At 54.9% G+C, this 12,202-nt stretch overlaps 1 protein-coding gene across 2 annotated transcripts; it reads left to right on the top strand.

The window, feature by feature from the left end:
* Positions 1-2,944: 2,944 nt before the first annotated feature.
* On the top strand, positions 2,945-11,915 carry Scn1b (sodium voltage-gated channel beta subunit 1). 2 transcript variants are annotated; one of them, XM_087906442.1, is made up of 6 exons: positions 2,945-3,288; positions 4,699-4,865; positions 6,450-6,690; positions 10,634-10,775; positions 11,116-11,187; positions 11,272-11,915. In XM_087906442.1, the coding sequence occupies exons 1-5, from the start codon at positions 3,249-3,251 to the stop codon at positions 11,180-11,182; spliced, it is 657 nt and encodes a 218-aa protein (XP_087762568.1). In that variant the 5' UTR covers positions 2,945-3,248; the 3' UTR covers positions 11,183-11,187; positions 11,272-11,915. The 2 variants fall into 2 exon arrangements, with proteins under 2 accessions (XP_087762568.1, XP_087762569.1); XM_087906443.1 differs by lacking the exon at positions 2,945-3,288 and adding an exon at positions 4,038-4,058.
* Positions 11,916-12,202: the final 287 nt, after the last annotated feature.

The raw sequence follows: 12,202 nt of genomic DNA on the forward strand, positions 1-12,202 counted from the left end.
CATCAACATGGAGGACCAAAGTTGAGATCTGCCGTCAAGGAGATTTGAAGTCAATACATGTGGCCTTTTGGGTATTGGGGATTGAACCTAAGGCCCCTGCGTTTGCTAGGCAAGCACTCTACCGCAGAGCTCTATCCCCAGCCTTTTCCAGTTTTTTCTTTAATTTTAAATTTTATCTTTATTTATTTTGAGAAGGGATTTCACTATGAAGTCTTGGCTATCCTGGGACTTACTATATAGACCAGGCAGGCCTTGAATTCACAGAGATCTGCCGGTCTCTACCTCTCCAGGGCTAGGATTAAAGGGGTGGTCACCTCCAATCAGATTTAATATTTAGATCTCTAGTTTCTTTTCTCCTGTGAGATAGGGCCTCACTAAATCTCCTGTTGGCCTTGAACTCAGCCAGGAAAGCCCTTATAGGACCTAGAACTTGTGTTCCCACTGCATTCCCCCGAGGAGCTGGGATGCCAGGCCTGCACCACCAGGCTCAGAATATGCCTCCTAACAGGACTTGGCAGAGTAAGCCAAAACTCATTCCATTTACCACAGAAGAATTGGAAGGAACGACGAAACTCATGTCGTGAGCATGAAGTGGGGACTGGGTTTGCTATTCCTTTCATCCTATGACAAACTCTTAGTCCCCAAGGCCACCATTGAGGCAGATTCGAGGTATCCCCCGTGACATCTCCACATGTTAATTTTTTAGATTTATTGTTTGTTTTCTGTATGAATGAGTGTCTTGCCTGCATGTATGGATGCGCACTGTGTCCTCAGAGATCACAATGGGGCACCGGATACCCTAGAACTCTAGGTGGTTGTGAGCCATCATGTGGGTGCTGGGGACTGAACCTGGTCCTCTGCAAGAGCAACAAATGCTCTTTAAGTGCCAAGCCAGCTTTCCAGCTCCAGATCCTCAAGTTTATACACAAGTTGCCATCCCTCCTAGAACCAACCACCTCCCCATCAGCCATCAGTGGTGCAGGTAGAACCCAGCTATGTCCTCCAAACCCTGGGCTGAGGTCAAAGGGAAGGAAGAGTCTGTCAGTCTAGGAGGACTTTTGGAAGGTTGCATGTCCAGTTGTGGGGTGGAAGGATTGGATGAAAGCAGTAGCAAGCAAAGGACAAAGCCACGCACGCGTGCGCGCGCACACACACACACACCCGCCTCCGCTGCAGTGTGCCATCTGCCTGTTCCCCATGCCCAGGCTTTCTTCTCACACCTGCAAACTGGGCGGAAGGACAACTCCTTGGAGTAAGAATTAAGTTCGTTAGAGTAAAAGGCTGCTTTGCCTCCACCACAGAGGGCCTCCTTGGACACCAGTCTTGTAGGGCTGTAAGGAGGTGTCTCCTGTCCACCGCTAGAGCCTGTCCTCCCTGAGCCTCCTCCTCCCAGCCCCCACGGGGCCACTGGAACTGTGAAAGAGTTATTTTCTGCACAAGGAATTTCACGGCTCAGGAGGTGCTGGCTCAAAAGCCCAGACCACAAAGGTGTCTGGTATCCCTGGCTATTTGCCACTATGTCCTGGACCTGCCCCACACTGTGGCTTCTCTGGGACCTTATTCCAAGCAGAACTGGCAGCTAGGAAGGGGCCAGCCACCCCTTGCTAAGAGTCTCCCACCTTGGTCCTGGTGGCCTAGAACCCTATAATGGGCCAAGAAGAGGTCAAGGTTCTGGGGACCTGTTGGGACACAGGACAGTATTCTCATCCTGGAAAAGGCACAGGCAGCAAACAGACCAATCATATAAAAGAATACAAGCATGGTGTGGTGGTGCACACTAAAACAGGAGGACCACCAGCTAGAAGCTAGCCTGCGCTACATAATGAGACCCTGTCTCTAAAAAAACAAAAGGGCCTGAAGAGATATGGCTTAGCAGTTAAGGGTGCTGGCCTCCAGGCCTAATGACCTAAGTTCAACACAAAATACCCTTATAGTGAAGACAAGGATGTCTTCCAAGTTGTCCTCTGACCTTCATATGTATGCCTTGGTATGGATGTGTGGTCTCACAGGCACAGAGTAAATAAAATATAATAAACACCGAGACAATCCCATGTTGGTACCTAACCAACAACTAACAATTCCAGTAAGTACGGAAGGAGGCAGATTATTCAAAATGCCACAGAAAATATTGTGAAGGTGACATTGGGGCCCTGGATTTTAGAACAGAGAGTCAGTCCTTCCATCACCTGGGGACAGTGGGCGGGGATGGGGTGAGGGGTGTCCAGGCAGGAAGTAGGGCAAAGGCCCTGAAGCAGTGATGAGCTGGTGTGCTGGGGGTGGGGAGAATCGGTGGACGGTAGAGTGGGAGGAGAGCTGGGAAGATGACGTCAGAGTCGCGGGGCGCGCGGTGGAGGTGGGGGGAGATCGCGGGAATGGCCCTTTTGAAACCTGGCACCTCCGACCCCAGAGTGGTGGGATGTCAAGGTATCCTTTCGACTTGCATATGGTTTGGAGGTTTCTATACAGCCCTAGCCTGACCCCTTCACCCCTTTGAGTCCTCTTAGGTTTTGGCTCAGTGACCTCCAGTCCGAGGGATCTCAGATGTCAAAAGTAGATCCCTCGGATGTCCCAGCCCCATCTCCTCGTGAACTCGATAAGGTTGAACTCCATAATTAGAAAAACAGAAACTGGTCCCCCGAACTGTCCTCCAAGTCCTCTTGGGTGTCTGGAGATGACCTTTCTCGGAAGAAGAAAAGGAAAGGGTCCCTCCATCGCAAAGAGTCTGGCGAAGTCGGAGTGACCCAAGCCACTCCTCGGGTGCGCAGAAGCCGGAGAGCCACCAGAGAGGCCGGTGCCCCGGCGTCTCCCGGGCCGCTGCGGCAAAGGCTGGGCGGCCGCGCCCTCCCCCCGCGGTGATTCATCCCGCCCCCTCCCGTTCCCTCCTCCCTCTTTTGGCTCCCTCCTCCCTCCCTCCCGGGCCGACGCTGCAGTGCGCAGGAGCCCTTGGTCCGCGCCCCAGCGCCTGGAGCCCGACAGCGAGCTCCAAAGCTGCGTCCGGAGTCAGGCAGGGGTCGCCGCAGCCTGGATGCGCCCTGTGGCGCGAGCGCACGCAGCATCCCGAGCCTCCCGCCGCGCAGCGGGGATGCCCGCTCTCCCGGCCCCGGGGCTGGGCCCCCGGCGGTAACCGGAGCGGGGGGGGCGCGCCCCCCCAGCCACAGCTGCCGCGCCCGCGCCCGGCGCCCGGGCCAGTCGCCTCCGGGCCCCATCGCCTGTCGCCGCGCTCTGCGCACCCGCTGCCCTACGCGGCCATGGGGACGCTGCTGGCCCTAGTGGTGGGCGCGGCGCTGGGTGAGTGTTGCTGGGGGACACGCGCCATTGGCGCTCGGGACGCCCCCCGCCCGCGTGGCTCGAGCTCGCCAAGTCCCTGCCTGGGAAGTTGTGCGCGGTGCGAGGTCGCTGGGGTCGCGTGACCCCAGACGGCACGGGAAGAAGATCCTGGAGATACAGGAGATTCTCGGGGGTGGGGGGAGCACTTGGCACGGAGGTTGGTCTGCGGGCGCCGGGCCGGGGGCGAGGAGACGCGGAGTCAGCTGCTTGCAGAGCCCCGCAGGCTGCAATGTGACACCCACAGCCGCGTGAGGGCTGGGGGGAAGGCGTCGCCCGGGGACTGGGGCCCGGAGAGACAAACCCCGGAGGGATGGATACCGAGGGAAGACACCAAGTATGCCCTGGGAGTGGGAATAAACCAAGAGACTGAGGCAGACAGGGACATTGGAGCGAGAGAGTTACGAGCGGGAGCCAGGGACAGAGAAACTTGAGAAAGGTGGAAAGATCTGGAGAGACCGAGAGAGAGAATGCCTGCCAGATGGGAGTTTAAAACAATAACAGTAACAGTAATGGTGAGACACACAAGGACGGGAAGACAGAGCGAGGGGCACAGCGGTGCTGGGATCTCAGACACCCCTAGGAGAAATAAATTTAGGGGACACTGAGGCAACAGGGAAGGTGAACCAGAAGCCCTGAAGACTAAGAGATCAGGAGGCTGGAGGACAAGGAAGAGACCCAGAGCCCAAATCGGAGACAGGACTTCATCAGCTAGTGAGTGGTGGAGGCAAGAGGTAAGAGGGTAAAGGAAGGACCTGAGGCTGAGCAAAGACCCTGAGGCAGGAAACAACTTTTAACTTAGGGTGAATGTCTTGAAGTGAGGGAGTCTGTGAAAAGGGGCACAGGGCAGGGTGGTGAAGTTGGGGAGGGGGTGGGTTGCAGAGAGACTAGAGGGAGAAGGAGTGGGGCTGGAGTGAGCCCCGCTCAGGAAACCTTCCCATCTCTCAACCCGTGGCTGGTTCTGCAGACCAGTTTGGTGAGAGTGACATGGACCGCTAGAACCCCTGCCTAGAAGGCTGTCGGCCTTTTGAGGGCCAGGGTGCTTCAGTGGAGTTACTCACCCCAAGGATATCCTGTTTCCCGGGGGCCTTCCAGAGGACCTATTCTACCTAGCGACTGCCAGGAGTAAAAATGTCAATGTCTTCTACCTAACAGGCAGGGGAAGGGAAGAGTGGGCAGGGGGGTGGGAAACTGAGGCTCCCAGAAGATGGGTGACTTGTCAAGGTCACCCAGCGAGCGAGAATCAGGGATAGGTTTGGCATCCACTCTGTGCAGAAATGGTGAAAAGGAAACAGATGGTTTTTGTGGGGCAGCAAGCCCGGCGCTGCCTAGAGCGGCAGGTGCCTCACTGAGTTGAGCCCACTGTGTCCGCAGTGTCCTCAGCTTGGGGGGGCTGCGTGGAGGTGGACTCCGAGACCGAGGCCGTCTATGGGATGACCTTCAAAATCCTGTGCATCTCCTGTAAGCGTCGCAGTGAGACCAGCGCAGAGACTTTCACGGAGTGGACCTTCCGCCAGAAGGGGACAGAGGAATTTGTCAAGGTATGTGTGGGTGCCTGGGCTGGGTTGGCAGTCAGGGGATGGAGCCAGAGTGCTGGATCTCAAGGCTGCTTGCTTGCTTTTCAGTGTTGCTTTTAATGCTGTGGAGACAGGGTGTTGTTACGTAGTTCAGTCTGGGCTCTAATTCTTGGCAATCCTCCTGCCTCAGTTTCTCAAGTACTGGGATTACAGGCATGCATTTGGCTTGTGTGAGTGCTTTGCTAATGATGAAGCTGTGGGTCTGATGAGTGACCTGGATTTAAATCCCCACTCACAGATACAGAGTACTGATCACCTTAGGCAAGTCACTGAGCATGGGTCCTGTAACCGTGAGGGGTCGTGGTCTCTGCCCCATATTTTTTTTTAAATTACATTTATTTGTATGTGTGTATGTACATGCCATAGCATGTGTGGAGGTCAGAGCATAACTTGCAGGAGTCCATTTTCTCATTCCACCACAAGGGTCCTAAGGGTCGAACTCAGGCTATCAGTGTGGTGGCAAGTACCTTAACCTGCTAAACCATCTCACTGGCTTCAGCCCCTTAGGTCTGCGTGAGGGCTGAATGAGTTGGCATACGGTGGGTAGTGAAAACCTGTCACTGGAATTAGATGGCACCAGCAAAAATGTCTTGGGTGGTCATAGAGCAACATCAAAGAACAAAGTTTTACTCTGTGTGTATTTTGAAATGTGCATGTGGTCGGAGAGGGAGCCTGTGCCCGAGGGCGACCGGTGGGTAGGAAAGAAGTGTGGAGAAGGGGAATGCAGAAGTCAGGCAGCGCTTCGAACTGTGGGGCTGTGTGTGTATATGTGTCTCGGAGCTAGAACAGTTGGGGGCTGCCATGGTTCCAGCTGAGATCTCAACCTCCTTGACCTCTCACTGCCCAAGTCAAGATGCCTGAGCTTGGGTTGGGGACATAGCTCAATGAGAGAACACTTGCCTGAAACCCACCAGTAAGGAACTGAGGGCAGGGCTTGGCAATAGAACCCTTGCCAGAAATTCAACAGTGAGGGGCTGGGAGTGTGGCTTAGAGGTAGGACCCCTACCTAAAATCCACAAGTGAGGGGCTGGGGTGTGACTCAGTGGTAGAGCCCCTGCCTAGAATCCCCCAGTGAGGGGCTGGGATGTGGCTCAGTGGTAGAGCCCCTGCCTAGAATCCCCCAGTGAGGGGCTGGGATGTGGCTCAGTGGTAGAGCACCTGCCTAGAATCCCCCAGTGAAGGGCTGGGGTGTGGATCAGTGGTAGAGCCCCTGCCTAGAATCCCCCAGTGAGGGGCTGGGATGTGGCTCAGTGGTAGAGCCCCTGCCTAGAATCCCCCAGTGAGGGGCTGGGGTGTGGCTCAGTGGTAGAGCCCCTGCCTAGAATCCCCCAGTGAGGGGCTGGGATGTGGCTCAGTGGTAGAGCCCCTGACTAGCATATGCAAAGGTTAAAATGCCAGAAACACAAAAAGAACAAAGCAAAAGATGCTGCTGCCGTATATGCATCATCTGTCCTTGGGAGGGTCAGGATGATGGACAGAATAGGGGCCACCCCTGTGGGAGACAGACCTAGCGACTTACATCCCCCACTCATCACTAACCACCCCAAGATCCTACGCTATGAGAACGAGGTGCTGCAGCTGGAGGAAGATGAGCGCTTTGAGGGCCGCGTGGTGTGGAACGGGAGCCGGGGTACCAAGGACCTGCAGGACCTGTCCATCTTCATCACCAACGTCACCTACAACCACTCTGGCGACTACGAGTGCCACGTCTACCGTCTCCTCTTCTTCGATAATTACGAGCACAACACCAGCGTCGTCAAGAAGATCCACCTGGAGGTGGTGGACAAGGGTGAGTCAAGCCTCGTCACCCTCCGGCAAGCCAGATGGAGGGACAGATGGAAAGAAGGGGACAGGCGGGTGCCACACAGGGGGAAGGACACCCCTATCTGGTTCTGGAGTCTTCGGCGCTTCAGCCCACAGGAGGTCAGAGTAGGCCTTTCCCCAACAAATAGTGTGTCCTAAGCTGTATTCATGCTGTGTGACCTCGGACGGGTGTCTTCCTTTCTCTGAGCCCCAGGATTGTCCCCCCAGAGACCAGAGAGAATATTGTATATGGCTTGGAGTGTCTCTTAGGTGAGGACACACAGTGGTGAGCTGCGGCCTTATTGGGAATAGCAGAGGCCTGTGGTGTTGCTGAGTGGAGCCAGCATTTTGCTTTGAGCTTCCTTGAACCTCTTCCTCAAACCATCATAGTTTTTAGTTTTGAGGCAGGGTTTTGCTTTGTAGCCCAGGCTACTCTCCAACTCCCGTTTGTTTGTTTGTTTGTTTTTCAAGGCAGGGTTTCTCTGTGTAGCCCTGGCTGTCCCGGAACTCGCCCTGTAGACCAGGCTGGTCTCGAACTCACAGAGATCCACCTGTCTCTGCCTCCCGAGTTCTGGGACTAAAGGCGTGTGCCACCACTCGGAGACAGACCTTCTTCTGATCAGCATCCATTGGAATTTTCCAGAGTTTGTGTGTCCTCTTGTCTTAGAAAGTCGGGGAGCTATTCCAAGCCTGGAGGCAGCGAAGGACTCTGGGAAGTGAATCCCTGGGGGCCAGTAGCACTTCCCATCCTCCCGACCTGGTCCCTTGACAGTCTGACTCCTTAAAAAGTCCCTGTTGGACCCTCCCACCAGCATCTGAGGGAGGGACTTCCCACCCCGTATTGATGACCCAAAGGCCCAGGCTCAGGGAGATGAGATCCTGCAACCAAGTCACCTGACTGGGTCGTGGATCTGAATCCAGCCTTGCTTGGGTTAACAACCCCCAGCCCCAGGCGGTTTCTCGGTTTCTCGCGTGCATCCGTGTTCCCTCAGCCAGAGTCTGCAGGATCCTTGTTATAATTAGCTTTTTCTATGTTTCTCATCAAAATGGTACAGAAGGCAAGTGAGAGGCGCATCCGAGGGAGGTACAGGGACGTCACCACGCTGGGTGTGTGGTGGGCGGTGGGCACAGGAAGTGGAGTTTTGTCTGCGAGATCCGGGTTCAGTGGAGCGAAGGCCACTCCAAAACCAGGCCTCACAAACCCCAGCTTCTGAGGGGAAACGGGAGAGCGCCCCCAGTCTCCGCCTCGCCTCCTGTGGGTCCTCGCTCAGGCCACGCCCACCGTCAAGCTTGACTTTTATCCTCATTCTCCGCCCAGCCATTCATAGTTCTCCGTCCTGCACTGGTGACTGGGTTCAGAACCCAGAGCCCTTTCTGCTGAGCTCATGTTTCCAGAAGAATCTAGGAACCTGCCATACCACAGTACTTCTGCTTTACTTTTCTTTTTGACTATATTTTTATTCCTTTGGTGTGCGAGGCATATGACATGCACTTCTTGTGGTGCACACGTGGAGGTCAGAGGTCAATTTGTGGGAATCAGTTCTCTCTCCTTCCACCACGTGGACCCTGAGGATCAAACTCAGGTTATCAAACTTGGAGGCAAATGCCTCGACCCGCTAGGCCATCAAAGTAGCCACAGTATATTGTATTATTTTTAATATTTAATTACTTACTTGCATGTTTATTTTGAGACATGTTGTCCACTACGTAGCCCAGGCTAACATCAGATCCATATTCCTACTCAAACAAATTCTCCTGCCTCAGCTTCCTGAGTACTGGGATTATAGCACATACTTGAAAAACTAATGTATATTGTTCCGCTTTCCCAGACACAGGGTTTTTCTTGTAGTCCTGGCTGTCCTGGAACTCGCTCTGTAGACCAGGCTGGCCTTGAACTCTGAGCTCCACCTGCCTCTGCCTCCTGAGTGGTTGGATTAAAGGTGTGTGCCACTACCCCCAGCTGTCCATAGCTGTTTTTTTTCTATATGTTCTATTTTTTATTTATGTTCCTTTGGGGGCTTTAAAGAAAAGACAAGGTCTAATGTTACCCAGGCTAATGTTCAACTTGCTATATAACCAAGGATAACCTTGAACTCCTTACTCTCCTTCCCGTACCTTCCACATGCCAGGATTAAATGTATGTGCCACTTTGCCCATTCTGTTGAGTGCTGGGACACAAGCCCAGGGCTTCCTGCATGCTAGGCAATCAACTCCCTCTGTAGCCCAGGCTAGTGGGAGACTCCTGCCATCTCACCTGGTTCCTACCAGGTCTGGTTGTTGTTCCCACCCTCTGTCTTGCTGTGTTCCTGGCACCACCCATTGTAGCGCCTAAGCACGCCTGGAGTCACATCCCAAAGCCGAGTGATGGATGAAGGTATGGAAGGTGGCAGGATGCAGCTGGGCATGACAGGGGACATAGTTACACACTCAGGAGGATCTGAACCTCACAGCGTCTGAGGCTGCTGAGGACTCTGGCCCACAGAAGGGCTGCTGTGTGGACCCACAGGCAGTCTTAGAGGATTCTAGGGGCCTTAAGAAGGCAAAGGCCTGATGGGGATCCTTCCTGAGGCTGAGATAGAAGCCGGGCTGTAGAGAGAATTCAAGGTTCTGGACTGTAGAGAGAATTCAAGGCTAGCCTGGGGAACATGGCAAGACCCCATCACAAAATGAAAAAGGGGTTGTGGGTCAGTGGTAGTACTCTGCCTGGGTCCAGTCCTCAGGAAAGAGAGGGGATTCAAAGAGTCACCCAGGAGACTCTCCATGTGACTCGATGGGCTCTCCCTTGGTCTCAACTGATCTGTAAAGTGAGGACCCCTGCAGTTCCTCCTCCTGAGATGCCCAATGGCTTGGCGAAAACGGCCTGGGTATTAATCAGCTGTTACAGGGTTCACCTTGGCCACAGGACAGCGACCATACACTCTGAACAGTTATGCTTGGGGTCCAGCCCTAGCTCTGAGCCCATCTTGACTGTGCATCATTGGCTCAGCACCAAACTATCTCTGGGTCGTGGAGTCCTTGTCTGGAAAATGGGCTGTAGATAGAAAAGACAACCGAATGGAATGTGGTCGTAGCATGCTTAACTCTCAGCATTTGGAATGCAGAGGCAGGAGGGTTGTGAGTTCGAGGCCAGCTTAGGCTATATAGAGAGTCCCTGTCTCTGGCAAACGAAGAAAATTTAGCATAGAGTCAGGTAGAGAGAGGTCGCTCATGGCATGGGTGATCCCTAATGAATGAATGAGTGAATGAATGAATGAATGAATGAGCAAGCAAATGGGGGAACATCCAGCCCTATACTCTGCCCTCCTCCCTCTGACCCAGAAACACCAGCATTGTCCTGGCAGGGCAGCAAGCACAGGCTCGCAGGAGAGGAAGACCTCACTGGCCAGCAGGGGTGGGGCGGGGGTGGGGAGAATGAGATCCGGGCTACCAAGGGGGCCAGGGATGTAGGGTGGACACCGGCCAAATCTGGCTGAGGACTTGTGCCAAGGCGCCCTTCCTCTCCAGTCCCCTGGCTGGACACGTTCCCTTTACAGTTTAAATTTAGGCCCCATGAAAGGAAGCTAGGGATGCAAGCCGGCAATGCGGAGAGCAGGGAGGCTTTCCCGAAAACAGCCCATGCTGAGCAGCGCTGGCCGCCACGCTCCCTGTTCTTATGTTGCCTCTCCGCAGCAACTCTGAGTGTGTTTGTCCTCATCTGACAGAGGGGCACTGAGCCTCAGAGAGGGGGAGTCTTTTGCCTGAGGTTGCACAGCTAATAAAAAGCAAAGCCAGAGCCGGGCGGTGGTGGCACACCTTGTTTGCGGCCCAGGCTCAGAGACGTTGAACCACTTACCTGAGTTCACACAGCAAACATATTACACTCTGGGGCTGTTGTGTCTCCTTGAGCTGGAGCCTCTGCCCCTTCCTTAAACCGTGTCGGGTCCCTGCAGCCAACAGAGACATGGCGTCCATTGTGTCGGAGATCATGATGTACGTGCTTATTGTGGTGTTGACCATATGGCTCGTGGCGGAGATGGTGTACTGCTACAAGAAGATCGCCGCTGCCACGGAAGCTGCTGCACAAGAAAATGCGTGAGTGGGGCTGGCGAGGTGGGCTGAGGCCACCCTGGTGCCATCTGTCACTCCGAGCAGCTGCGGCAGAGATGAATAGCGTAGTCGTTTGCAGATGAGGGAAAGAGGATCGTACCGCTGACAGGCACCAAAGCCAGGATTCGAACCCAAGTCTTTTGGTTGCCTCTACAGATTCCTGAATGTCACAGGGGTGCCCTGTAGTTACAGAGGCCTCTCAGACTCAGGGGGTTCCCGCCCAGCCCTCTCCAGTCTCAGTAGCCCTGCATGCCTGAGGCAGAGACCCCACTCTGTTCAGGGTTGGGCCCAGCGGTCACTATCTGCCTTGCTTCTCCCTGAACAGCTCGGAATACCTGGCCATTACATCCGAGAGCAAAGAGAACTGTACAGGCGTCCAGGTGGCTGAATAGCGCTGGTAAGGCTGATGAATCGCTCTGGGCACCGCCAGCCAAGAGGGTTCAGGGACTGCGTCTCCAAGTCTCTACTTCTTACCCTGCAGGCCCTGGGCTTCACCTCAAGGAAGAGCCAGCCCTGACGGGTATCCTCCCCCAGCAGTGGGGATCAGCCCCTGATGGGTACCCTCCCCCGCCAGTGGGGGGTCATCCCCTGATGGGGACCCTCCCCCAGCAATGGGAGTCAGCCCATCGGTCTCCCCAGCCTCACAATCCTGCAGAGGAGCCACCTGGGTGGGAGCGGGCAGGGACTGATCCCACCTCACCCACCGCCTCCCGCCCAACCTCCCACCGCCATGCATGACGGGTGAAGCAATATGGCCGCCCCACCCTGCTTTTGCTGCCTGTTTGGGGGAGGGGGCGGTGAGGCGAGGGGGGCAGGCCCCGCCCCCTTCTTTTTGCTGATTTGCACATAGGCCACTTCCCACACGCACTGCCAGGCCAGCCGGCTCCAGCCCTGCTTGATGGGATCAAGAGGGGCCGGGACGGGACAGGACAGTCGTGGGCAGGGGGTTCTGGGTTTCATCTCCCTTCAGCTTCCTCCGGCTGGACCTGGGGTTCCCTTTCCTAGACCTGGCCCACCCGCCCTCTCTCACCAGCCTTCAATTGTGGTCTCTCGGGAAGGGCCTCTTTGGCCTCCTCTCTTTACAGAAGTAGTTTTTGTTCATGAAATAAAGATTCTTGAACTCGAGTCTCCAGTCTCTCATTAGCATCCTCAGCACCCCAGTCCTGGTCCCAAGGCCTTGGAGTGTCTTTTGGGAATCCTCCTTCCCAGGAAGCAGCAGGGCCCTGACCACATTGAAGGGGCTCAAGAAGGGTTTAGGGCTTAGTTAACGTTGTGACTCTGGGAGTCGTTATTTCCGTGGGTAGGAGTCAGGGCAGGAGTCAAAAAGGCGGCTTTGTGATCTGCAGGGACAGGCAACTAACTGGACGTTAGGGTTTTGTGGAGCTTGCTACGCTCTGAGAATTCTGGGTAAA

Source organism: Myodes glareolus, chromosome 1 (assembly GCF_982192425.1).
Source record: "Myodes glareolus chromosome 1, mMyoGla1.1, whole genome shotgun sequence".
Classification (NCBI taxonomy): Eukaryota; Metazoa; Chordata; class Mammalia; order Rodentia; family Cricetidae; genus Myodes; species Myodes glareolus.

Bases quoted from the DNA above. Each gene is read 5' to 3' on its own strand.
- Scn1b (XM_087906442.1), top strand. From the start codon at position 3,249: ATGGGGACGCTGCTGGCCCTAGTGGTGGGCGCGGCGCTGG. The intron at 4,866-6,449 runs GTATGTGTGGGT...AACCACCCCAAG, and splicing joins GGACAGAGGAATTTGTCAAG to ATCCTACGCTATGAGAACGA. The intron at 10,776-11,115 runs GTGAGTGGGGCT...CTCCCTGAACAG, and splicing joins GCTGCTGCACAAGAAAATGC to CTCGGAATACCTGGCCATTA.